The following is a 27,447-nucleotide window of genomic DNA, read 5'->3' as shown; positions in this document are numbered from 1 at the left end:
TTACACCCTACAGTTTTCCCATCTAGTTTGCCGGTCACACAATCAGAAAATTCTTAATATATTTGCTAAAACACACATTTTCCTTTTCTAAAGTTGTCCTGACTCTGCTGATTCATAATGTGGTGGTCAAAATGCCTTTTACCTTTTTGTTAGTCGTAGGTTCTCATGTTTTCCTTACAAATGACGTCAGGCACATGGCCTTGATCAGTGTGCTCATTCCTTTCTTTATTAAATAGTGGGGTGGGGGGTTAAATTTGCCTCATTCCAATCTATGAGGACAGTTCTAGAATTTAAGACATTAATGGAGATCAAAACCAACTTATCCATTATTTCCACAGACTCTTTTTCTAAGTCCCTCTTCTAAATCCTAGAGGTTGGGCTTCAACTAAAATTAAATATAAGCAAAAGACTGCAGATGCTGGAAATCCAAAATAAAAACAAATTACCTCAGTCGATCTGGCAGCATCCGAGGAGGTTGGGGGGTGGAGGGAGGGAGGGAGGGAGAGAGAGAGACACGAGAGAGAGAGAGAGAGAGAGAGAGAGAGAGAGAGAGACACAGAGAGAGAGAGAGAGAGAGAGAGAGAGAGAGAGAGAGAGAGAGAGAGAGAGAGAGAGAGAGAGAGAGAGAGAGAGAGAGACAGAGCTAATGTTTCAAGTCCAACAAGACTTTTGTTTTCAGAACAAGTTTCTTTATTAAAAAATAACAGCGAAAGGGCAGCAAATGCATAGTAACTCTTCCATCTTCAATGCCCCATCCAAGCCACATACCATTCTGACTTGGAACTATATCAGAGCATTGGCCTGGATTATTATTACTCCTGCGACATTACCACCACCTCTAGTGGGTTAAGTTGCAAATACTCCATAAACAGCAGAGACACTAGAACAGTTCATTTTTAAATTTCTATAATATAAATAGATCCCTTTTAATCATTCTATTCCCTGAAAGATACCATAGATGCAACCTAAAGTCAAAATATGGAGATGTGTGTAATACAGTCACAAATTCATGCAATATATTATTTTCTTGAACATTCATTCCTTTTCTAAAAGATCACCACTGAAACCTGATCTTATAAAAAGAACTACAAAAGTTGCATTCACTATGAAAGCATCTATTTTTTTCAATGCAGAGTTAGATGTGAATATTTCATCGCCTTGGAATATAAAATTCAGGTTTAGGACATTCAGGTCCAACTCATCGTTATAAGCTTTTTTATTGTTCTGCCTTTTCCCCCCGTACCAAAGTATTGAAAGCATCTTTGATTCCTAAAACAGAATGAATAAATTTGCTCAAGTTTTTTTTTTCTCTTCCCTCCCACCACCCTCCTTGTTTGGTCTTTGGATCTTGTCGGCTTAGTCCATTGCTCTGATTGAATTCATTGTGGGCAACTAGAAGTCATTTTGGAAATCAAAGGTTTTTTTTTCCCCCCCATTTTAGATATCCAATATAAAATTGGTGAAAAAGGTTTTCTGGTGTCAAGTATTCAGTCTCTCTTTATTGTTGATTTACTTTAACTTAATTTGTGTATTGCAAAATTTGAGAGGCTTTAAAATTCTTCAGGCAAAAATGATTGGAATACTTGATGTCAACCAAGTGGGAAACTCAAGACTGGAGTTGGAAATGGTCTTGGATAAGATTCCATCCTGGTCTTCTAAGCTGGGGGAGGCAGCAACTGAATCTTCACCTAAGTGTTTTCTTGGGAAGTTCTCCCTTCTTACTATAAGGGAGTATACTATACTATACTATCAAGTTGCCCCACTAATAACTTGGGGTCTAACTTATTAGCAGCTGTAACACACAAGATTCGAATAAGTGTTGCCTCCCTTTACATGTTTTATTGCATTTAATACATCTGTATAGAAAGTAAGAAGGAAACGTTCTTTAAAATACAAAAGCTTCGAGAAAACAAGACAGAGTCCTGAAATGGTAGCAATAGGTGCTAATATTAATATTGGCATTAATTCAGGTAGCTTCCCCCCAACATCCCATATAAATTCAGCTGGAGTCATCCAGTAGTTGTAATTCTTCTGCTTTTGAGTTGGTCTGTATGCTATTAGCTGTAGGTGATTGTGCTTTGATGACTATCAAAGGAAAGGCACTAGGGAGACTTGGAGGAGACAGGTAGCAGCAGAAGTCCAGTAGCCTGGTCAACAATGGATATATCCAAGGCTTCCTTGTAGTTGATGCGGCGTTTGCTAATTGGGTCCACCAGATCTTTCGGATAAAAGGTCTCATCTTTGAGTTTTCTGGCCCCGTCATCATCGATCAGACCAGATGATTTCGCTCGTGTTAATGATTTTCTTTCAGAGGTGACTGGGTCGATCAGACCTCCAGTTAGGTACTGTGCTTCCAAATACCGTTCCGCAGCCTCACGGTAAAGCCAGCCACGCTCTGCAGCCTTAGCAGCTGGAAGCAATGTCTTGGTCTTTGGGTCTTCAATACCTTTGTAGGCGCTCTCGGCATTGGACAGCCTCTGTTCGAGCGCACTATCAATGAGGCCAAGTTCGGCAGCCTTCTTGATCTCAAATTTACTGCCGTCATTCACGTGGACAATTCCACCGGTTGCAGCTTGAGCCTCAAGAAGCCTCAGGGCCGTGTCTGTGTCAATCAGATTTCGGTTAGCTGCGTTGGTGATCGACATTTTCCGATCGTCGTCCACGTCAAAGATGCCTCCGATTGGCTGTTGCTTCTCGTTAGTCGGTGAGAAGTTCAGGAGTTGGCCAGAACTGGTGGAAGAGTTTGGCTGGTGCTTGGCTGGAGATGGGGAATGGATATCATCGGATTTTCCCGACACCAGGACTGCAAATTCTTGGATGGGGATCTCCTTATTCACGTACTGCTTAAACTGCTTCTCAGTAATCTTTCCCTGCTGCAAAGCTTCATCAATGGAAAACTTCTTACCGGATTTTCGATCATGGAGAACTGAGGAAATGCCTGAAGGACCTTTTACTGTTATCTCCTCCCAGTCGCACTCTTGACTTTCAAGATTGATAAACATGTCCCAGTTAATGAGGCCAAGGTTATAGGCTTCCTTTGGTGTCATTTCTTTGCCAGTATCTGGGTCTATAACTACAATGTGACGTTTTAAGCTGTTCTCCCGCTGTTCTGTCTTTACTTTCATGGTGTTTAATTGCTTCTCCAAATTTGCAATTTCAGTATTCTTGGATGTTGTTGTCTGCCTAAGATCATCGAGCTCCCTCTGGAGGGATTCAAACCGGGACTCCATAAGATCGGTGTTCCCAACCTCTGACGCTGACTTCTCGGACTTCACGTCTTGGGTTTGTTGAACGGTCACCTGTATGTCTGACTGCAGTCTCCTGCACTCGTTGACCAAGTTCTGGTTTTCCCTCTGTAGTTTGGCATTCTCCTCTCTCAAATGCTCCATGTCCTTCAGTCCCTTGGTGTCTTTGAACTCCAAGTCGGACAGTTTCGCTTGCAGGTGGTTCAGCTCATTCTGCAGGTCCCGCTTCAGTCTCCCCTCGTCCTCCAAGCTTGTCCGAAGACGCTCAATTTCCAATTCCGTCTCAGGATCTCTCTCGACTTGAACTTTCTCTGTGACAACATTCTTCTCCTTGACTTTTGTTGTTTCAAGTTCTATCTGTTTGAGTTTGAGAGCCTGGAGATCGTTCTCAAGGTTATTGCGATTCTCTTTCTCGTCCTCCACATGCAACTTCAGCAGTGAGACCTCCTTTTCTTGCATAGGGTCCTTCTCCAAGACGACCTTCTGCTGTACTGTCACTTTGTCTCTGATCTCCTTCTCTTTCTCCTCTAGGTCATCGAGCTTCCTTCTCAGCCTCTTGACCTCCAGCTCAGCGTTGCGTCGAGCTTGCCTCTCTGCTTCGAGCTCCTGCAGCTGCTCTTCCAAGTCAGCTTTGCGGAGTTGCAGTGTCTGGATTTGGGCTTTCAGATTTTCCTTCTGCCTTCGCTCCTGCTCGATTTCACTCGCCAGGTTCCCACATTCCGCCTTTAAGGTGGGATCTTGCTCGAGCTTCACCACCTCCTGGTGCACCACCTTCTCTCGCACTTGCGCCAGATCCCTCTTCTTCTGTTGGATGTTATCTTCGTTGAGGGCCCTCTCCCTCTCCAGCTCCAGCTGTTTTTTCTGCTCTTCTGCGAGTTTGGTTTTAAGGAACTCCACTTCCTGTCTGGTCTGCGGGTTCTCGCGGTACTGGAGAACCTCGTTGACTACTTCCTTCATCTGAACTGGAGGTTTGCTGTTCTTCAACATCTCGATCTCCTTCTCCAACTGACTGATTTCCACCTCTGCTCTTTCCACTTGGCGTGTTTTGTCCACGACCTTGTCCCTTAGCCTCTCCAATTCCTGCTCCGTTTCGGGGTCGGGTTTGTACTTTATGACTTCTTTAATGTTGTCCTTTATCTCAACTTTTGGGCCTTTATCTTTTAAGTATGTGATTTCATCGTGGATGCTCTTCAGCTGCTGCTCGGCGTCTTTGTAGCGCCTCTGCTGCTCGATCAGGTCATTCCTCAGGTTGGTGACCTGGGTTTCTGCGTTCGGATCAGGCCGCACTATCTCACGCACCTTCTCCTGAACCACCGGCTTTGCCTTTTCCTCCTCGAGCGTCTTGATCCTTTTCGCAAGCTCGGTGATCTCCCGATCGTGGGCTCGTTTCTTGGCCATCTCATCCTCGTGTTGGCGCCGCAGGTTGTTCACCTCGTTCTCCAGGTTCAGGTCTTTCTCCATCTTCAGCACCTCTTTCACGATCACTTTCTCCTCCTCCTTGGCCTTTTCCTGCTCCAGTCGCCTCAGTTTTTCTTGGAGCAGCCTCAGTTCCTCCTCTTTCTGCTGCCGCAAGAGACTTTCATGCTGCTTATTGTCCTGGAGCCGCTTGTACTCCACCTCCAACTCCGGATCGTTCTTCACCTTGAAGACCTCTTTCTCTGTAATTTTCTCGTGCTCCTTGCTCTTCTCTTCGGTCAAGACCCGGAGACGTTTCTGCAGCAGCACAATGTCGTTTTCCTTTGCCGCCTTCTGCCTTTTGATTTCTTCCAGCTCCTCCCTGAGCCTCAGGATCTCATTCTCCTGATCCTTGTCCTGCTCGATTCGCAACACCTCCTTGACCACGTACTGCTTGGCGGGATCTTTCTTTGCTTGCTCCAGCGTGCGCAGCTTGCGCTGCAAGATGTCCAGCTCGTTCTCCAAGGATTTGCTCTGCAACTGTTCGTCGGCCAAAGCTTCCTGAACCCTGTTCATCTCCTCGTCGAGCTGCGGGTCGGCGATTTTCTTCACAAACTCTTTCTTGACCAGTGACCCCTGCCGCTTCTGACCCTCCAAAGCCGAAATCTCCTGCTGCACTTTCCTGATCTGGTTCTCCATTTCCAGCCGGCGTTGCACCTCGTCATTCAGTTGTTTGTCCTGCCCAGTGGAATATTTAGGAGCCGCGGCGTAGTTTCTCGACTGAATCTGTTGCTGGACCTGTTCCATTTCCGGCTGCTGCAAGTAAAACAAGACAAGACGCTGCAGGTTAGGGCGGACTGGCCGTGCTAAATTATCCATCGAGTCCAGGGACGTGCAGGCTAGGTGGGTTAGCTGTGGGAAATGTGGGGTTTAGGGGATAGGATGGGATGCTCTTCAGCAGGTAGGTGTGGACCGATGGGATGAGTGGCCTGCTCCCACGCTGTAGGGATATGACATACAATAAAAAAGGTCAACATTGGTTTCTACTGCACGGATGTTTACATTAAATTACACCCGATGCCTGTTTTATAAAGACTCCAGTTTGTTGAACAGGAGGGACTGGTGCCATAGATGCTGACCTGGGTGGGGAGGGGCGCGGGGGTGGTCAGGGGGACATTTTTGGCAAATCCTTAGCTCAGCTTCAGCCTTAGGCGACAAGGTATTGGCACCAGCAATCTTTGCCACGTATTACGAGAGCAGTTACCTGTTTCAACAAGCCCTGCGCAAACTCCAGGTTCCGCATTCGCTGATTGTTCTCGGCTTTTGCTGCTGTAAATTTGGTGGCCAAGGCGGTTTCCTGCGGATTAATGACACAACATGGTCTGAGTGGTCAGGTATACAAAAGGTTTCAGGTCCTCACTTAGAGACATGTCATAAGTAGGCTCAGTAATGGCTGCCTTCTCGGAAAAAAACTGGCTAAATAGTTAAGTGGCAACATGTCTGATAAGGTATTGGAGCATGATTGGTCCACTCAGCTCCTCAAGCCTGCTCCACCATTCAATAAGATCATAAATGATCCTCTCCATCCATTCCACCTTCCCACACGTTCCCCAGATCTCTCAATCTCCTTGGTTTCCAAACTTCTATCAATCTTGAAAGAACCACAATCCTCTGAGTGAAGAAGTGTTTCCTCATCTCGGTCCTAAAGGGTTGTTCCTTATCCTGAGACTGCCCCCACGTTTTAGATTACAGTCATATATACCTATAATGTATATTTAAAAACAAATTAGCTTATTACAATAGAAAGGGGCAACTTCCTATTTATTTTAAGAATATCCATTGGTTATTTTTCAGACTGGAGGATGGTAGCTATTCACCATGATTCACTGTTTTCTGAATTTAAGACTTTTTAAAAATCCAATTAGACATGGACTCTTCTATTCCATGAGCCCTCTGTTTTCTATATCAGCCTTTTATGTGGTAACTTGTTGAACACTTCCTTAAAATCCACATTGACCACATCCACAACGGATCGCTTCATTAACCTTCTCCTGAACTTTGTCAAAATGTTCAATTATATTAGAAAACGATAATCCATCTTTTACAAATCGGTGTCGGCCCTTCCCAATTAACTCAAACTGTGCCAAATGGACCTGTTACTGTTTTCCCCTTAACGTTGCATGGTCTTCTATTCATACACAGCCCTATTTTCTCTAATTATTAAAATGAAAAGCATCAATAAAGTTCAGTAAACATTAGCAATTTACAAATAATTTCAAGAGCAGTGTTTGAGAACATAACATTAAAATGATTCAGTCAGTGAAGAGTTTCAACATAAGGTGAGCTTTTGTCAGGTAATTACCTCCTCTTTAATCTTGTCAGCTGGCGATGTGAATTTTGGCTTTTTGGAAGATGTTTGCACATTATCGGGGTTGATCAGTGATTTGAACATCTCAGCCTCAAGTTCATAATCCTGTGATCAAAGACACAGAGTTGGAGACAAAGACTTACAGCAAGAGGAAAAGAAATTGTGCGAATGATTCTCTTTCTTGTGTCTGTTCATTACGAAGAGTTGAAAAATCTCACTGGCCAGAAATTTGGAAGTGCCCGTTATTTGAGCACGCCATTCACAGGAGTGAGATAACATCGTACTTGTGTTTTTCATTCCTGCTCCAGTGCCTTGAAGTTATTTAATGTCCAGTAACAAATGGGGAAATGGGGACATTTCTTGACTGTTCAACTCATGTACCTCCCTTTCACCATGCCCCCCTCCCCGCCCAACTTTTTTCTGGCTGCAACAAAACAAAACAAATCTGGATTTAACTCTCAATCCCACCCAGCACAATCGTGCCTCTCTTTTATTCACTCACAGGATGTGAGCATCACTGGCCAGGCAGCATTTATTGCCCAGAGGGCAGTTAAGAATCAACCATGTTGCTGTGGGTCTGGAGTCACATATAGGCCAGACCCAGTAAGGATGGCAGATTTCTTTCCCTAAAGGACATTAGTGAACCAGATGGGTTTGTCATCATTAGATTTGAATACTAAATTCAATCTGCCTGGTAGGATTTGAACCCAGACCATTAGCTGGGTCTCTGGATTAATAGCCTAGCAATGCCACTAGGTCATTGTATCCCTGTCCTAACACTTGTCTAGTTTTAAACTTGGTGGGGGACTGGGGAGAAAGATAATACTTGTTACGCCTAATCTACTGCATAGAAAAAGCAACTACCATTCCAATATAAACCCCACTTTCCCACTTTGTCTCCTTACCTTAGCTGCTTGTTGATATTGCTGAGCATTACTGGATACTTTCACTAGGTCCGGCTCTTTGTTAGTAATATCTGTTAAAATACGCTGTTTCAAAACGGAGAATGACATTAAGGTTAGAACTAAAATGAGTGCGACTCACACCACAATAATGCAATTCGACATTAGCTTTATGGATTGGCTTTGAAAGTACTGAGACTTGATAGGGTGTATGCAAACATAAGCTTCTCCAAAACATTATGAAATCATTATGCATCCAATTCTATGTAACTGCTTCCTGCTCTTTTGATGGGGAGACAGAGTTTACACGCATTGGGAAAGGCAAGGACTGCTTAGCGTGGCGTTGTGCCTGGGAAATCGTGCCTCACAAACTTGACTGAGTTGTTTGGAGGTCGTGAGGCAAGATGGATGAGGACAGAGCGGTTCGCTGGACCATTTCAGAGGACAGTTAAGAGTCAACTGCACGGCTGTGGTTCTGGAGTCACTAGTGGGCATCATTCCTGATGAAGGGCTTATGCCCAAAACATCGATTCTCCTGCTCCTCGGATGCTGCCTGACCGGCTGTGCTTTTCCAGCACCGCACTCTCAACTCTGATCTCCAGCATCTGCAGTCATTGTTTTTACCTAGTTGATTTGAACCTCACTGTGAAGCCTCTTCCCAGGATGCCCACCTTGAAGAGGTTCTCCTCCTCCCTCTACAAGGATCTCAGTGAGTCTCTCTCTCTCTGCACCAGGTCATCTCCTCTGCCCTGAAGCTCTTCAACCACGTCCTGAAGCAGACTCACCCACTGCCCCAACTCCTTCCTCAGTTCCTGCCTACAAAACCAACTGACCCTGCATCGACTCCAGACCACATTCAGAACAGAACCTAGTACAAATCCACAAGTCCCCAGAAACGGTTCTCCTTCTGGATCCTCCGCTCCACGCTCGCAGCCATGCACTGCCACCTACACACTCTGCATCTCATTCCTGATGAAAGACTTACACCCGAAACGTCGATTCTCCTGCTTTTTGGATGCTCCCTGACCTGCTGCGCTTTTCCAGCACCACACTCTTGACTCTGATCTCCAGCATCTGCAGTCCTCGCTTTCTCCCGTAGGTCAAAAGGTGACGGGGTTTCTTCCCCTGAGGATATTGGTGAACTAGTTGGACGGTCAGCTCATGGCTACCATTGCTACGACTGAGGTTCAGTTTCAGGTTTTGTTAATTAAATTTGAAATCCTCCCACTGGCTGTAGGAGTGGGATTTAAATCCTTGCCTCCCATCATACCCTAGCGATCTCCAGATCAAGGCAGGAGCATATGGAGAAAGAATGGTTCCAGACTACACTGACTCAGCACTGCAGCAGCAGACAATGCCATGAGACTTTGCGAGAGTTCTCAAGGATCTGAAACATGTGGTTGGTGATGGGTGAGCTGTCAGATTTTGTCAACTAAAACAGCAAGGTGGCCAGGTTACTGCAATCTCTCGGAGTAAGGCCACCCAGCGTATCCTGAAGGTGAACAACAGCTACACAGATTCACAGTCGACATTTCTGTAAGGGTATTATTCAGAGGGTATTGTGAGAAAAAGCAGGTTATATAACCAAATTCCTTCTCTAAACTGTAATATTTGAGTCAGTGACGGATTTTCTTTTAATCGACCTATGTCACACCTCTGGAACAGGTGGGACTTGAACCTGAACCTCTTGGCGCAGAGTTAGCGACACTACCACTGAACCAGATTCTTCACCTATCATAATTAGAGCAGAATGAAAAGGCTGAAATCTGAGCCATTAACTTCATTTTGCCTTTGGAATTTGGAGTCCAAGTAAGTGCCATTCACATACCAACCTCTGCCACCTGAACAGAGCTTCCTTTCAGTCTGGCTATACACTTCTAGATGCACAGAAACAGAAGAGTTGCCTCTCCAAGAGCAAACACCAACCAGATCCAACTTTAAATCCATAGCAATGCTGCTTTGAGGACCACACTGGAGATCTCTAGCCAAAGGAGAATATCTTGGGCAAGTTGCTTTAAAGCATCCATATTAATATCAGAGTATCGACATTTCTGTGCTGTGCCTGACAAACTCAATGTAACCTTCTGGAAAAAGGAGGTTGGAGTGAGAGGTAGGGAAGGACAGGCTGAAGGAAGCCATTGTTCATACGTTTCGTCTGGCTTCACCAGGCAAGTCCAGCAGTGAGTGTAACAGGCGGGAGTTAAAATCCTTTCAAGGTGCTAAATACACCAAGGGAACTCTCGTTTTCACACTCATGAGGCCTTCCCTCAGGCTGACAATCTTCCTGGATCCTGTGCAGGTGGAAAGGCAGTGGCTTGCTGGGTTGAGAATGAGCGGGAGTCACCCCTTTCACCCCCCCCCCCTCCCTGGTTTCCTGTCCCCATCCACCTCCTATCAATAGGTAGGGATGTAGCTGACCCTCAAACCTCTCTCTAAAAATCTCCCACCACCATGACATCATCCTTGTGGTTCCTCCATATATTGATGGAGCGAATTTTTATACGTGTGACCAGATATTGCATTCAGCATCATTAGGCCAGTCTGGTTTAGTTAGTCGTAGAGTAATAGAGATGTATAGCAGAGAAACCGATCCTTTGGTCCAACCTGTCCATGCTGACCAGATATCCCAACCCAATATAGTCCCATTTGCCAGCACTTGGCCTATATCCCTCCAAACCCTTCCTATTCATATACCCAACCAGATAGTTTTTTACATTTATTTAGAGAAACTGAACAGAATGATGATGTAGGAGATGTCAGCTGCTGAAACCCAGAGTGCTAGGGTCTTCTTTGTGTCGAGTTGTTGCCATTAACCTTTGTTGTAATACTTACGGGTAGGCAGTGGTGAAAGATGAACAATTAACACGTTTTCAACTTAAGAGGCACACAAGAATTAGATTCCCTACAGTGTGGAAACAGGCCCTTCGGCCCAACAGGTCCTCACTGACCCTCCAAAAAGTAACCCACTCTATATTTACCCCTGACTAATAACCTACACTACAGGCAATTTAGCCTGGCCAATCCACCCTGACCTGCACATCTTTGGATTGTGGGAGGAAACCCACGCAGACACAGGGAGAACGTGCAAACTCAACACCAGAGGCTGGAATCAAACCTGGTGCTGTGAGACAGCAGTGCTACCCACTGAACCACTATGTCATCTGTACACACGCTAATGTAGCCTGTTATTTTACCATTACATAGTCATAGAGATGTACAGCATGGAAACAGACCCTTCGTTCCAACCCGTCCATACCAACCAGATATCCCAACCCAATCTAGTCCCACCTGCCAGAACCCGACCCATATCCCTCCAAACCATTCCCATTCATATACCCACCCAAATGCCTCTTAAATGTTGCAATTGTACCAGCCTCCACCACATCCTCTGGCAGCTCATTCCATACACGTAACACCCTCTGCGTGAAAACGTTGCCCCTTAGGTCTCTTTTATATCTTTCCCCTCTCACCCTAAACCTATGCCCTCTAGTTCTGGACTCCCTTACCCCAGGGAAAAGACTTTGTCTATTTACCCTATCCATGCCCCTCATAAATTTTGTAAACCTCTATAAGGTCACCCCTCAGCCTCTGAAGCTCCAGGGAAAACAGCCCAGCCTGTTCAGCCTCTCCCTGTAGCTCAGACCCTCCAATCCTGGCAACATCCTTGTAAATCTTTCCTGAACTTTTCAAGTTTCACAATATCTTTCCGATTGGAAGGAGACCAGAATTGCACGCAAAGTTCCAACGGTGGCCTAACCAATGTCCTGTACAGACACAACATGACCTCCCAACTCCTGTACTCAATACTCTGACCAATAAAGGAAAGCATACCAAACGCCTTCTTCACTATCCTATCTACCTGCGACTCCACTTTCAAGGAGCTATGAATCTGCACTCCAAGGTCTCTTTGTTCAGCAACACTCCCTACCACCTTACCATTAAGTGTATAAGTCCTGCTAAGATTTGCTTTCTCAAAATGCAGCACCTCGCATTTATCTGAATTAAACCCCATTTTATCTGAATTAAACTCCATTAAAACCAGTTAACTACACTAACACTGGTCGAAATGTGTGATGCTGGAAAAGCATAGCAGGTCAGGCAGCATTTGAGGAGCAGGAGAGTTGATGTTTTGGGCATAAGCTGTAACACTGGGGAAGGGACATAGTTATCTCCAAAAATGTAGTAACCTGATCCAAGCTGCTGGTCTGTACTAGGTCAGACTAACAATAAACTGACCACGTCCACTCAGAAATAATCATTTTTAGATCAGTGGGTGTAGCTATTCCAAAGCTTCTAAGTTAACCCTCTCAGGCCAACTTAGATATCAAAGGAAGATTTCGGAAACAGAAACTGCTGGAAAAGCTCAGCGGATCTGGAGAGAAATCAGTTAGCGTTTCGGGTCTTGGATGGGTATATGAATAGGAAGGGTTTGGAGGGATATGATAATAGACAATAGACAATAGGTGCAGCCCATTCTGCCCTTTGAGCCAGCACCACCATTCATTATGATCATGGCTGATCATCCTCAATCAGTATCCTGTTCCTGTCTTATCCCCATAACCCTTGATTCCACTATCCTTAAGAGCTCTATCCAACTCTTTCTTGAAAGATCTAGAGACTTAGCCTCCACAGCCTTCTGGGACAGAGCATTCCATACACCCACCACTCTCTGGGTGAAGAACTTTCTCCTCAACTCTGTTCTAAATGGCCTACCCCTTATTTTTAAACTGTGTCCTCTGGTTCGGGACTCACCCATCAGCGGAAACATGCTTCCTGCCTCCAGAGTGTCCAATCCTTTAATAATCTTATACGTCTCAATCAGATCCCCTCTCAGTCTTCTAAACTCAAGCATATACAAGCCCAGTCGCTTCAATCTTTCAGCGTAAGATTGTCCCGCCATTCCGGGAATTGACCTCGTGAACCTACACTGCACTCCCTCAATAGCCAGAATGTCCCTCAAATTTGGAAACCAAAACTGCGCACAATATTCCAGGGCCCTGTACAGCTGCAGAAGGACCTCTTTGCTTCTATACTCAATCCCTCTTGCTATGAAGGCCAGCATGCTATTAGCTGTCTTCACTGCCTGCTGTACCTGCATGTTTGCTTTCATTGACTGATGTACAAGAACACATAGATCTCATTGTACTGCCTCTTTACCTAACTTGACTCCATTTAGGTAGTAATCTGCCTTCCTGTTCTTGTCAACAAAGTGGATAACCACACATTTATCCAAATTAAACTGCATCTGCCTTGCATCTGACCACTCACCTAACCTGTCCAGGTCACCCTGTAATCTCCTAACATCCTCCTCACATTTCACCCTGCCACCCAGCTTTGTGTCATCAGCAAATTTGCTAATATTACTTTTAATACCTTTATCTATATCATTAAAATACATTGTAAAAAGCTGTGGTCCCAGCACTGATCCCTGCGGTACCCCACTGGTCACCACCTGCCGTACCGAAAGGGAGCTGTTTATCACTACTCTTTGTTTCCTGTCAACCAACCAATTTTCAATCCATGATAGTATTTTGCCCCTAATACCATGTGCCCTAATTTTGCTCACTAACCTCCTATGTGGGACTTTATCAAAGGCTTTCTGAAAGTCCAGGTATACTGTGGCATAGTGGTTAGCACTGCTGCCTCACAGCGCCAGAGACCCGGGTTCAATTCCCGCCTCAGGCGACTGACTGTGTGGAGTTTGCACGTTCTCCCCATGTCTGCGTGGGTTTCCTCCGGGTGCTCTGGTTTCCTCCCACAGTCCAAAGACCTGCAGGTCAGGTGAATTGGCCATGCTAAATTGCCCGTAGTGTTAGGTAAGGGGTAGATGTAGATGTAGGGGTATGGGTGGGTTACGCTTCGGTGGGGCAGTGTGGACTTGTTGGGCCGAAGGGCCTGTTTCCACACTGTAAGTAATCTAATCTAATCTATTGGATCTCCCTCGTCCATCTTCAGAGTTATATCCTCAAAAAATTCCAGAAGATTAGTCAAGCATGATTTCCCCTTCATAAATCCATGCTGACTTTGACCTATCCTGTTACTGCTATCCAGATGTGTCGTAACTTCGTCCTTTATAATTGACTCCAGCATTTTTCCCACCACTGAGGTCAGACTAACTGGTCTATGAGTCTCTGTTTTCTCTCTCCCTCCTTTCTTAAAAAGTGGGATAACATTAGCCACCCTCCAATCCGCAGGAACTGATCCTGAATCTATAGAACGTTGGAAAATGATCACTCATGCATCCACGATTTCTAGAGCCACCTCCTTCAGTACCCTGGGATGTAGACCATCAGGCCCCGGGGACTTATCAGCCTTCAGACCTAAAAGTCTCTCCAACACCATTTCCTGCCTAATATAAATTCCCTTCAGTTCAGGTCCTTCAGCCACTATTACATCTGGGAGATTGTTTGTGTCTTCCCCAGTGAAGACAGATCTAAAGTACCAATTCAACTCTTCTGCCATTTCTTTGTTCCCGTAATAAATTCACCCGTTTCTGTCTTCAAGGGCCCAATTTTAGCCTTAACCATTTTTTTTCTTTTTACATACCTAAAATAGCCTTTACTATCCTCCTTTATATTTTTGGCCAGTTTACCTTCGTACCTTATTTTTTCTTTGCGTATTTCCTTTTTAGTTATCCTCTGCAGTTCTTTAAAAGCTTCCCAGTCTTCCGATTTCCCACTCATCTTTGCTATGTCATACTTTTTCCCTTTTGTCTTTATATGGTCCTTAACTTCCCTCGTCAACCACAGCCACCCCTGCCTCCCCTTAGGATCTTTCTTCCTTTTTGGAATGAACTGATTCTGCATCTTCTGCATTATACCCAGAAATACCTGCCATTTGGGGCAGGCAGGTCTAGATTGGGTTGGGATATCTGGACAGCATGGACGGGTTGGACCGAAGGGTCTCCTTCCATGCTGTACATCTCTATGACTCTGAGTGACCCTTCCTCAGAACTGATGGTAGATAGGAAAATGTTGATTTATATGCAGAAGGTGGGGGAGGGGGGAAGGCGGTAAGTAAATGATAGATAGGACAGAGCCTAAAGAGAGAAAGAGAAGTTGGACAAAGGAGTGGTTAACAATCTGGCTGGGAGGGTGAGTTGCTGTTAATGAGGACTGTTAGTGGCTAACAATAGGTTGTGTGTAACAGCAGACCATGTGATGATAAGGCCTGGTGTGGGGGGGATTGGGGTAAGGAGAAGGTGCGAGCCCTAAAGTTGTTGAACTCAATATTGAGACCTGAAGGCTGCAGGGTCCCCAGGTGGAAAATAGAGGTGCTGATTTCAAAATGCTTGTACAATTCAACATCCATAGATGGTTGACTGTTAATCAAACGTGGGTGTAGTTACACACTGAGTAAGCTCCATACCATTTGATTCCTCCGTTTGTTATCGATGTTCTTGGCGCTGTCTGTCTCCCGGGGTTCATAGTTAGGGATATTGGAGAGCCAGCTATCCAGAGTGTCACTACCACTCCGGAAAGCAGAGTACGCATCCTTGGCTTTTTGTAGATTTTCAGATCTGTTTAAAAGACAACAATTACTGTGTTTACACTGTTATTTTCTTTACTAGTTAATTCAGAGGAGCTTATCGAGAAATAGGCACTGAGAAAGGAATGATTTTGAAAGCAGATCTGCCAACCACCTCCCAGCGAGCAGGAATCCAAGGAACAGGTGCAAATATAGGCCATTCAGCCCTTCACTAAGATCCTGGCTGATCTCATCATGGCTTCAACTCTACCTTGCTGCCTAACCCCCATAACATAGATCAGTCATTTCAGTAAATTGTTGCTCTTTGGTGCTACAAAAATACAGTTTGAATGCAGGTAGAACATAGAACAATACAGCGCAGAACAGGCCCTTCAGCCCTTGATGTTGCGCTGACCTGTGAACTAATCTAAGTCCATCCCTCTAATTACAGGCCTGTCAGCCTAACTAGGAGCTGAGTGTTACTTCCTGAACGGGTACAAAATGAAGAGGGAGAGAAGAGAAAAAAAAATAAGGACAGGCATTGTGCTTAGTTGCAAATAGTATAGGCGGAGAGAGAACTGGGTTCAAAATGCTCCCTTCATCTTCAACTATCTTTATTAAAATATTTAGCAATATAGAGGAAGCTAGATTATCTGAATTTTGGATTATCTGGACAAGATTGCAAGGTCCTGATGCTTGGCTAAACTGTATTATACAGCATTTAATTATCTGAACGTTCAGTTATCAGAACAAAATACACCCCACCAGAGGCATTTGGATAAATCGGGGTTCCTCTGTATACCCAGATTTGTTCAAATATTCTTCCAAACGTGCCTTGAAGTTACATTGTTCATTGAAGCAGTCTGTACCAGGCAAATGGCCAGGAATTAGCAATTTTTGAGAAGATTTGTAGCTCAGGTTGAGGTTCAGGATGTGGGTTTGCTCTCGGAGCTGGAAGGTTTGTTTTCAGATGTTTTGTCACCGTACTAGGTAACATCATCAGTGAGCCTCCACAGAAGCACTGGTGTTAGTGACCCGCTTTCTATTTATGAGTCTTGGTTTTTTTTAAAAGGTGGGTGATATGATTTCTGGTTCTTTTTCCTCAGAGGTTGGTAACTGGGGTCCGAATTGATGTGTTTATTGATGGAGTTCCGGTTAGAATGCCAGGCCTTTAGGAATTCTCGTGCGTGTCTCCGTTTAGTTCTGGAACACCAACTAGCCACCAAAAAACATGACCCACTCTCACTAGCATCCTTACTTCGAGTCAAAGGAGGGCACCACTTTGACTGGGACAACACATCCATCCTGGGACAGGCTAAACAGAAACACGCACAGGAATTCCTAGAGGCCTGGCATTCTGACCGGAACTCCATCAATAAACACATCGATTTGGACCCCATTTACCAACCTCTGACTAAAAGAACCGGAAATGACATCATCCACCTTAAGAAACCAAGACCCATAAACGGAAAGCAGGACAATCCACCAGCACTTCACCGAAGGCTCACTGATGTTACCTAGTATGGTGACGAAACGTCTGAAAACAAACCTTCCAGCTCAGCGAGCAACCTACATCCATGGCTAGGGATACTAAGGATATAGGCTGACATTCCAGTGCAGGTTGGAAGGAGTGCTGCACTGTCAGGCGCGCTGTCTCTTTGATGAAACACTGGGCCATCGCATTGTCAGCCCATGCAGGAGGATATGGTGGTATTGTTTCAACAGAATCAGGAGTGTGGTGCTGGAAAAGCAGAGCAGGTCAGGCAGCATCTGAGGAGCAGGAGAGTCGACGTTTCGGGTGTAAACCCGCCATCAGGGATGTGGAGGGCGCTGGTGTAGGTCTTATACCCGAAATGTCGACTCTCCTGCTCCTGCTCTCCTGCCTGACCTGCTGCAGTTTTCCAGCAACACATGTTTTGACTTTGATTCTTCAGCATCTGCCGTCCTCACTGTCCCTCATTGTTTCAAAGGAGACCAGGGAAGATATAGTGAATACTTATCCATCAGAAAACAGACTGTCTACCCAGTATCACATGGATTGTTAGGGGAGCTTGCTTTTCATAGAGTGGTTTGCAGACTTTCCCTGGAGGCCACAATGAATGCTCTTCAAAAGCTGGCTGTGAAGGACTTGGTGGTGTATGGAGGTTATGATCGGCACTTTATCCTTCCACATTCCCCTAGACTCGATGCTGCACATTCACACCAACCCCTCGAGTCGAGATGGGACCTAGGGAATGACAGTGGTGTCACAGGTTGGAAAAGCGCGTCTGGGTTTTACGTGGCTGCAGCCTGGCAGACCGCCAGTGAAGCTGATGCCAGAGATACCATGGGGAAGTAGGGCACCAACCGGATGTCCAGTTGCTTGTTGATGTTGTCATAGCGCTTGTTGAGCTTCTTGACCTCCAAGGCCTGTCGCTCGACATCGGGGCAGTGCTCCTGAAAGTTGTCGGTCAGCACGTTGCAGGTTCTCTTCGCTCTGTTCAAGTCCTGGTCAGCCTCCTGAAGAATTCCTTTCTTGGATTTGAGCTCTGAGCGCATGGCCTGCAAGAAGGGAAGATACTGGATTACATACAGTTAAACAAAAAGTGAGACGCGTTTTTCCGAGCTGTGACACCCCCGGCCCCGCTCCCTAGGCCCAACTCAACCAGAGGGCTTGGTGGGATTATACAGCATCACGTCAGAGGAAGCAGGAAGCTCAATCGTGATGTGTCTGCACTAGACTTGGAAGGGAGAGAACATTTCGGTGTTTGGACAATAAGGAGATTGGAAGTTTGAAACATTGATAAATGGGAAGATGAAAATAGAAATTAAAATGTCAGGATGTGGGAAGACACCCGGGAAAACAGTGGAACAAGTGATGGATTCATCTCTAAGACAGGCTGAGGGTTGTGACCCCGAGGGGAGTTGAGAGATGAAAGTTTGCAATTGCAAACTCTCAGGTAACAATAGCCACAGCGGAACTCTGACTGAACTCTGGTCTCCCTCCTTTCGGAAGGATGTTGGTAAACTTGAAAGGGTTCAGGAAAGATTTACAAGGATTTTGCCAGGGTTGGAGGATTTGAGCTATAGGGAGAGGCTGAACAGGCTGAACAGGCTGGGGCTGTTTTCCCTGGAGCATCGGAGGGTGAGGGGTGACCTTATAGAGGTTTATAAAATCATGATGAGCATGGATAGGGTAAATAGACAAAGTCTTTTCCCTGGGGTGGGGGAGTCCAGAACTAGAGGGCATAGATTTAGGGTGAGGGGGTAAGATACAAAAGGGACCCAAGGGGCAACTTTTTCACGCAGAGGATGGGACATGTATGGAATGAGTTGCCAGAGGATGTGGTGGAGGTTGGTACAATTACAGCATTTAAAAGGCATTTGGATGGGTATATGACTAGGAAGGGGATACAGGTCAAGTGCTGGCAAATGAGAATAGATTAGGTTAGGATAGCTGGTCGGCATGGACAGGTTGGACAGAGAGGTCTGTTTCCATGCTGTACATCTCTATGGCTCTGTGAGTTATAACAGGTCGACCTCTGTCCTCCATTCTAAGCAGCCCTTACTGAGGGCATTGTCCAAACCTCAAAATGACATCACAGAGTTTCGGAGGGACTGGTATAAAAAAAAACAAAATACAGGGGCAGAACTGTTAATGGAAACTGAAACTATTTATCCTATCCATGCCCATCATGATTTTGGGCGGCACGGTGGCACAGTGGTTAGCACTGCTGCCTCACAGCGCCAGAGACCCGGGTTCAATTCCCGCCTCAGGCGACTGTGTGTGGAGCTTGCACATTCTCCCCGTGTCTGCGTGGGTTTCCTCCGGGTGCTCCCGTTTCCTCCCACAGTCCAAAAAATGTGCAGGTTAGGTGAATTGGCCATGCTAAAATTGCCCGTAGTGTTAGGTGAAGGGGTAAATGTAGGGTGGGTACGCTTCGGCAGGTCGGTGGGGACTTGTTGGGCCGAAGGACCTGTTTCCACACTGTAAGTAATCTAAAACTGTAACATCGGTGGGGTGGGGGTGGGGGTGGGCAGGAACTGCACAATGTTGCACCTGGATCGCAGTTCGCAAACATGCATTTGGCCTTTATTACCTTCCAGGTGAGACAGGGATGGGAGAAGGGAGGGCAATAGTTAACAGACAACACAGCAACACTAAATACACAAGGTCCAATAGAGGTAAGAGACAGTAAGGACTACTGGAAATCAGTCAATAGATGTGAAGCTGGAACAGCACAGCAGGTCAGACAGCATCTGAGGAGCAGGAAAGTCAACGCTTTGGCCCGAAACGCTGACTTCCCTGCTCCTCGGATGCTCTCTGACCTGCTGTACTCTTCCTGCCTCACAGTAGAGCAAAGCGCTGCCATTCAGTTTGAATTGAGTGATTGGTCACATCACAGGTGCCTTGGGAAGATTTAAAAAAAAAGACTACTTCCTGGCTTTTCACAGACCAGGCCTTCAGGGCTATGTGGTCTAAAAGCGTTGAGACTGTACTCACATCAAGTTCCTGCTTCTTGCTATCCAGTCCCCAGATACTATCTGGGACAGTCTGATCCTTGAGCAGTTTGTTCTCGTATTCTGACAAAGTGGTTCTGCCTTTCTGGAGGGTGTTCTCCAACTTGTTCGCAGCCTGTGCCCTGTGAAGATTCACAAGTTAGTGGGCCTGTAATTCACTGCACCGAGACAAAGGGACACACAGAAAATGTAAGACCAGCATCAGGCACAGAGGGGAAAGAAACCCTAAGAGTGTAGCTGTATAGCTGGCTGAATTCACCAATCACATACTCCCAGCCGCATGGTTTCAATGGGATCCCTGCAGCCACGTTCATACTCGGGTGTCCATGGAGAAGGAGCACACGGTTTCTATCAATTCCCTCAAGTTGTCCAGGGCGGGGTGGGCACCACAGGGAGTGGAGTGCTTTATTTCCCCCTCCAACTCTTTGGGGAGCACGGTGGCTCAGTGATTAGCACTGCTGCCTCACAGCACCAGGGCCCCAGGTTTGATTTCAGCCTCAGGAATCTGTCCGTGTGGAGTTTGCACATTGCATGGGTTTGCTCTGGTTTCCGCCCTCAGGTCAGGTGAATTGGCCGTGCTAAATTGCCCATAGTGTTAGGTACATTAGTCAGAGAGAAATGGGTCTGGGTGGATTACTCTTCGGAGGGCTGGTTGGACCGAAGAGCCTGTTTCCACACTGTAGGGAATCTAATCTAAACTCCATTTTGATTTAACCCCTGCCCCCCTCCCTTCACCGTTTGATCACGCAGTATTGCCCTCTGAGAAGGGTACTGCTTGTCTCTGGCCACTCGGGTATTCCCTTTCTTCCTGGTGGTGGGAATTGAATAAAGATTTGTACACCTTGTGTCTTTCACTGTGTCTCACACCCGCACACACACAACATGGGGGCTGGGGAAAATATAAGCACTACCGCAGCTAGGCGAAAGTGTAGTGGCAAGGAAGGAAAAACAGAAAAATATAACCAGGAGATTTTAGAGCCTTCTCAGTATAGGGGACTAAAAAAAAAGAAATTCAATGGGATCACACTCTTGAGGTGAGATAACATTAGGTGTTGTGACAAGGTATGGTGACACATGGAAGGCAATGGCCTAATGGTATTGTCAGTACTATCTTAATTCTGAAAGACCCAGGTAATGTTTTGGGGACCAAGGTTCAAATCCTGCCATGGCAGATGGTAGAATTTGAATTCAACACATTAAAAAAAATCCGGAATTAAGAACCTAAGATGATAGGATAAGGGGCAGCAAATTTAAAACAAGAGTTGAACAGAAACTACTTCTCCCAAAGGGCTATGAAGCTGTGGAATTCACCACCCCAAAGTGCAATGGATGCCGGGGCAGTGAGTACATTTAGGGAGGAGTTAGATGAATTTTTAATTGGTAATGAGTTGAAGGGTTATGGGGATGAGGAGAATATCAACCATGCTTGAACAGCAGACCAGATGGGTCGAATGGCCTAATTCTGCTTCCATATCTTATGAAGCCAATGATGACCAAGAATCTGTTGCTGATTGTTGGAAAAACCCATTTGGCACCCTTTAAGATAGGAAACTGCCATCCTTACCTGATCTGGCCTAGGTGACTCCAGACTCTCAGCAATGTGGTTGACTATTTACTGCCCTCTGGGCAAATAGGGATGGGCAATAAATGCTGGGCTAACTAGTGATGTCCTAATCCCATTAATGGAGTTGCAGTGTTGTCCTATGACAGCAAGTTATGTTTGCAGTCGCTGGAGTTCACAAGAATGAGAGATGATTTCATTGAAATATTCGAGGTTCTGAAGGGGCTTGGCAAAGTAGATGTGGAGAGGTGGGTCCACGAAGGAACTTCAAATACAGGGCACGGTCTTGGAGGAAAAGTATGGTCATTGAAGGTGAGGAGACACCACTTCTCTTTGAGGGCTGTGAATCTTTGGAGATCTCTATCCCAGAGAGCTGTGGACATTCCATCGTTGAAGGCTGGGGTAGGCAGACACTTAGTCTTTCAGGGAATCAAGGGAGCAGGCACAGTGGCTCAGTGGTTAGCACTGCTGCCTCACAACGCCAGGGACCTGAGTTTGATTCCAGCCTCAAGTGACTGTGTGGAGTTTGCACATTCTCCCAGTGTCTGCGTGGGTTTCCTCCAAAAATGTGCAGTTCGGTGAATTGGACATGCTCAATTGCTCATGGTATTCAGGTTAGGTGCATAATGCAGGGGAATGGGTCTGGGTGTGAACTTGTTGGGCCAAATGGCCAGTTTCCACACTGTAGGGATTCGAAGAACAGAAAGGGAATGTGGAGTAGGTTGGATAGGCCACATTCTCTTCTCGTGCTCCTGTTTCCTGACCAAGACTGCCACCTGTCATCCTCCTAAGATACAAGGATGAGATCTGGGGATTGATGTGAATTACAACATCGCTTCACACATGAGGAGCTGCACCTATTAAACTAAGGTGGCTGGATTGCACCGAATGCAGAGAAACTTCAGGCAGTCTGGAACACAATGTGCTGGGAGCGTAGAAAGGTTGGGAGATATTTTGTGGTTTTGTTTCTTTCTTGCCTTCGACGGGAAAGGAAATCGGGTGGTTTTGGGTGAATCAGTTACCAGTTCTCTACTGAATCACACATCAGGCTAATGTCACTGCCTTCAATATTAATACAGGTATCCCCCGCCATCCGGAAGTAGAGTGTTCCTGTGAAACCTTTCATAAGTCAAAATGGCATAAAACGATGAGGCATTAATTTATATGGGAAAAGTTTCGCCTTTTCTCGTAAAAGTGAAAATCCTCTTCGGATTTCTTTCGGTTAGTGAAAACAGGTACTAATGTAGGTCTTTCGTAAAAGCAAAGTGGCGTACTGCAAACTTTCAAAAAGCAGGGCATACCTGTACAGGATAACAAACATACAAAATATAACATATTACCACGTATAGCTGATGTTACTTACTTCTCTTCAGAGCAGTTGAGCAGAAGGCTGACCTGGTCAAACTTGTTGTTAGTGTCATCCAGTTTGGTGCGAAGCTGAGGAGCACCAGCCACCTGGGGATACTGGGACAGAAATCCCTGACACTCCCTTTCTTTGGACATCTTTGCTATTTCAATCTGGCCAATTGAACCACTGATGTTCTGGACAGAAAAAAATATATATATACAGCAAGTCCAATATTATTCATATTTCAGGTGTATTCATGCCTTTAAAGTGACCCACTCCTTCCAAAACTGAAACTCTAAAATCCTTTTCACAGGGAGGGAAGCGAGGCCCAGTTAATCTTGGTTTACTGATGACCAAAGGTCAAGAGTTTGGGAAGATAGTGCTATGAGCTGAATGTCCATTTAGCAGTGAACGAGAGTGAAGAGAGAGAGAGAGGCTTCCAAAACGTCATGTCTCACATTTATCAAGACAAGTGCAAGAACAGGGAATCTCAATTGATCAAAAAGAGTGCCCACTGGTTGACAATTTGACTCTAAGTGGTCAAGACATTGTCATGGAGAAAGTAACAGGGAACTCCAGGCTTCCCAAGCCTCCAGATCATCCAAAAGAGGAGCAAGGCTTGAGCATATTCCTTTCGTTTGCAGAGAACGAGCCCCTGTGTATAAGTGTGCATCATCTCCACAGTTCTGATAAGCAAGGGGGTGAAAGGTTAACAAGAATCTAATATCCTTTGCCGTGAAAACATTCAGTGATTCTGCCTCCACTGGCCTTTTGAGGAAGGAAGTTTCCAATACGTCCCTCAGAGAGAAAAACAAATTGTCCTTATACTGCTATAAATGGATAATCCCTTATTTCTAACAATGTCTCCTGGTTCTAGAGTGTCTGCTAAGGGAAACATCTTTTCCACATTCACCCTGCAAAGTCCCCTCGGATTCAAATCATCTCCTACTCTTTGAAACTCTAAGGAGGTACAAACTTCCCTTTCTGGCCCTTCCACATTAATACCTGGAATAGATAGACTGTCCAGTGTTATACACCTCCTCTGAACTGTATCCAATACATGTCCATGCTTCCTTAATTACTGAGTACCAGTTGTTCAGGAGGTGGTCCCAATGCCCTATATAATAAGAGTATAACTCCCTACCTTTCTATTCAAAGAGGTGAACTTGAATAGAACCTGGTCAAAGTATCCTCACTACTGAAATTTACCATCATGGTAAACAGGATAACATTCAAACTTTCAACAATATCACCAGACACCAGGCCATAGCAAAGCATTACCAGATTTATAAACCAGTTAAATGCAATCAGATTTGATACTTGCATAATAAAAGTTTTATCTTCATAGATGGAGTTTGAATGCAGTTGGCGAGTGAAGGATCATCATTTTGATACCGAATCCTTCAGTGACTCAGTGGTTAGCATTGCTGTCTCACCGTGCCAGGGACCTCAGTTCAATTCAAGCCTCAGCCTCAGGCAACTGTCTGTGTGGAGTTTGCACATTCTCCCCATATCTGTGTGGGTTTCCTGTGGGTCCTCTGGTTTCCTCCCACAGTCCAAAGATGTGCAGATTAGGTGAATTGGCCGTGCTAAATTGCTCATTGTATTTAGGAATGTGTAGGTTAGGTACATTAGTCAGGAGTAAATGTAGAGTAATAGGGTCGGAGAATGGGTCTGGGCGGGTTACTTTTTGGATGGTCAGTGTGAACTTGTTGGATTGAAAGGTCTGTTTCCACATGGTCAGGATTCTATGACTCTATGATCCTCATCGTGTCCAAGTTTCAGAATTATTATTAGTTTCAGCAGCTGGACACTGAAAGCTATGACACTCGCAACCCTATCCAACCGTGAGTATTCAAGGTGTCCTGTCAAAAGGATCATTGACCTCCACCCAGGCTCCAACATTTCAACAGAACAAGTAATGTATGTGAATCAGCTTTGGTTCAGTCTATTCTGTGAGTCAGAATATTCAGGGTTCATGATGAAACGGAGGATTCGACAATGGTGAATGGATAATGTTACACTGCCTGAAGGTGATGTCTCTTGATGGAGAGGTCTGCTCTCCTAGGGGAGTGAATAAGGTCATTTGCACTGCTTAAGTGTTCCTCGTGGCCTAGTCAACAGTTAATATCCTTCAACAAACACCAGCAAAACAGATCATCTTGTCAATTACCTCAATTCCACTTGTACAAATTGACAATTGGATTTCCGACAATACTACACTGTGAAGTAGGTGTTAGCATAGAGTCATAGAGATGTACAACATGGAAACAGACCCTTCGGTCCAACTCGTCCATGTCAACCAGATATCCCAACCTAACCTAGCCCCATTTGCCAGCACCTGGCCCATATCCCTCTAAACCCTTCCTATTCATATACCCATCCAGATACCTTTTAAATGCTGTAATTGTACCAGCCTCCACCACTTCCTCTGGCAGCTCATTCCATACACGTTCCACCCTCTGTGTGAAAAAGTTGCCCCTTAGGCCTCTTTTAAATCTTTCCCCTCTCACTCTAAACCTATGCCCTCTAGTTCTGGACTTCCCCACACCAAGGAAAAGACCTTGTCTATTTACCCTATCCATGCCCCTCCTGATCTTATAAAGAAACATGCTTCTTTATTCTTTGATGGGATGGGCTTGTCACTGGCAAGGCCAACTTTTGTTACCCATCAACACTTGCCCTTGGGTTGAGTGGCTTGCTGGATCATTTCAGAGGGCAGTTAAGAGTCAAGCATGTTACTATGGGTCTGGAGTCACGTGTCAGTCAGCCCAGGTAAGGATGGCTGAGTTCATTCGCCTAAAAGGCATTAGTGAGCCAGATAGGTTTTTATGACAATGGTGGTCATTGGAGCAGTGTTTAATTACAACTCCATTAACTGAATTCAAGTTTCACCAACTGCCCTCATGAATTCAAACCCATTTTCCCAGAACATTACCCCATACCCTAAAGGTTACCAATCAACTGATCATGCCACTGCATCATTGCTTGCCTAAGACTGTGTCCCGTGCTATATAAATGTAATCACTTCACTTCTATTTAATTCCAGCAACGGAGTTTACCTTTAGGTCCTGGATGCGGTCCTTGCTGTCCTGGATGGGCTTCTTCTGTTCCAGTGGTGGGCGGGTACAGGACTGGATTGCCTTCTCCTGTTTGGCTACATCATTCTGAATCTTATCCAAGTCCGACAACAGTTTCAGACATTGCTGGTCCTGGGTATCTGACCATGCATATTGAAACACAGTTAGAACCTCAACATTACAGATTCATGCTAACACCCAGTTACTTTGCCACTGTGAGGTAACCATATCATCTGGAATGATTATACCCTCACCCCTTTTGGCTGGTGGCTGTTCTTTGGCAATTTTGCTCATTAATAAATTTCTCCTCATTAATCTCATCCATTATAATTTCACTCTCTCTTTGACCTTAACCACAAAATTTGCAACAAATCATTATAACTGTGAGGTATTCAACATTTTCACAGGAGAGGAAGGAGTCTTGTTGCGTATATTCTATGGACATTTAATCTTATCCATCAATTGACATCATCCTAATTCCAAAGCTTGCACAGTTACTAAGTGCTCTGGTACAGAAACTGGGTTCTACATCACTTCACAATCACTTTTTATTTTAGCGTGCGTGTTTTTTGCACACAATGGGTTTGGGTTCAAGACAGATTAGTGGAGGACAAGATGAAGTCAAGACCTGCCTCTGGATTTGGACTGTGTTATAACACTGTTTGATACAGCTTAGTACTAAATACCGGCACAGTGGCTCAGTGGTTAGCACTGCTGCCTCACAGTGCCAGGGACCTGGATTCGATTCCACCCTTGGATGACTGTCTGTGTGGAGTTTGCACATTCTCTTTGTGGGTTTCCTCCGGGTACTCCAGTTTCCTCCCACAGTCCAAAAATGTGCACTTTAGGTGAATTGACCAGGTTAAATTGCCCGTAGTGTCCAGGGATGTGTAGTTTATGGGATATGCCAGGTTACAGGGATAGCAGGAGGTGGGGTGGGTTGGGGGCGGGGGGGGGGGGGGGGGGGGGTCTGGGTGGAATCTCTTCGGCGAGGTCAGTGTGGACTTGGTAGGCCAAATGGCTTGCCTCCATGCTGTAGGGATTCTGGGATACTACAGGATAAACATAAGTCATCTTGTTGTTACATTATTGAAAGGCTATTCCATGTTATCTACTACTCTGCGCTGGTCACACTATTACATTGCACTTATATCTCTCCTCTTCCACCTCATGCACCCCTGAGCAGTTCATGCCTATTCTCTTGTGGATCCGATAAACTCCGCCCACACTGTGCTACTTATGCCTAATGGAGTGCAGCTCAGTGAAATCATCATTGGATTGCTCCAAGGTTCCTTAAAGCCCTTACACGACAGTTTTTATGAGGCCAAAAGATGAACATCCAAAGAGACAGCGGAATTATTTTTACAGTATGTTTAGCATGGACTAAAATGGGTAGTTACATTATTCCTATTCATACACTTCCCGACAGCAGAGAGATTCAGCCAATGCAGTTTTTGTATTCATCTTAGAATTTGCACGGAATGAAAACGATTCCCTCTAAAAGCCTATTATTTTGTAAAAGTGACTCTCAAATTTAACAAAATGCATGTCACTAATTTGCAAAGACCCAACAACGTGATT

At 45.3% G+C, this 27,447-nt stretch overlaps 1 protein-coding gene across 1 annotated transcript in view; it reads right to left on the bottom strand.

Annotated features, from left to right (window-relative positions):
- Nucleotides 1-667: 667 nt before the first annotated feature.
- Nucleotides 668-27,447, bottom strand: part of ppl (periplakin) — an 86,169-nt gene continuing 59,389 nt past the window's right edge. Inside the window, exons 15-23 of the mRNA XM_072560023.1 lie at nucleotides 25,849-26,006; nucleotides 22,802-22,980; nucleotides 19,861-19,999; nucleotides 17,725-17,918; nucleotides 15,279-15,429; nucleotides 7,914-7,997; nucleotides 7,003-7,113; nucleotides 5,905-5,997; nucleotides 668-5,456 (exon numbers count right to left, since the gene is read on the bottom strand). Of these exons, the coding sequence (XP_072416124.1) occupies nucleotides 2,103-5,456; nucleotides 5,905-5,997; nucleotides 7,003-7,113; nucleotides 7,914-7,997; nucleotides 15,279-15,429; nucleotides 17,725-17,918; nucleotides 19,861-19,999; nucleotides 22,802-22,980; nucleotides 25,849-26,006 (4,463 nt within the window). The 3' untranslated portion in view covers nucleotides 668-2,102. The remainder of the gene's footprint in view (nucleotides 5,457-5,904; nucleotides 5,998-7,002; nucleotides 7,114-7,913; nucleotides 7,998-15,278; nucleotides 15,430-17,724; nucleotides 17,919-19,860; nucleotides 20,000-22,801; nucleotides 22,981-25,848; nucleotides 26,007-27,447) is intronic.

This window comes from Chiloscyllium punctatum, chromosome 40, assembly GCF_047496795.1.
Source record: "Chiloscyllium punctatum isolate Juve2018m chromosome 40, sChiPun1.3, whole genome shotgun sequence".
Lineage (NCBI taxonomy): Eukaryota > Metazoa > Chordata > Chondrichthyes > Orectolobiformes > Hemiscylliidae > Chiloscyllium > Chiloscyllium punctatum.
The sequence above is the reverse complement of the archived record's forward strand: the minus strand, read 5'-3'. Positions and strand labels throughout refer to the sequence as shown.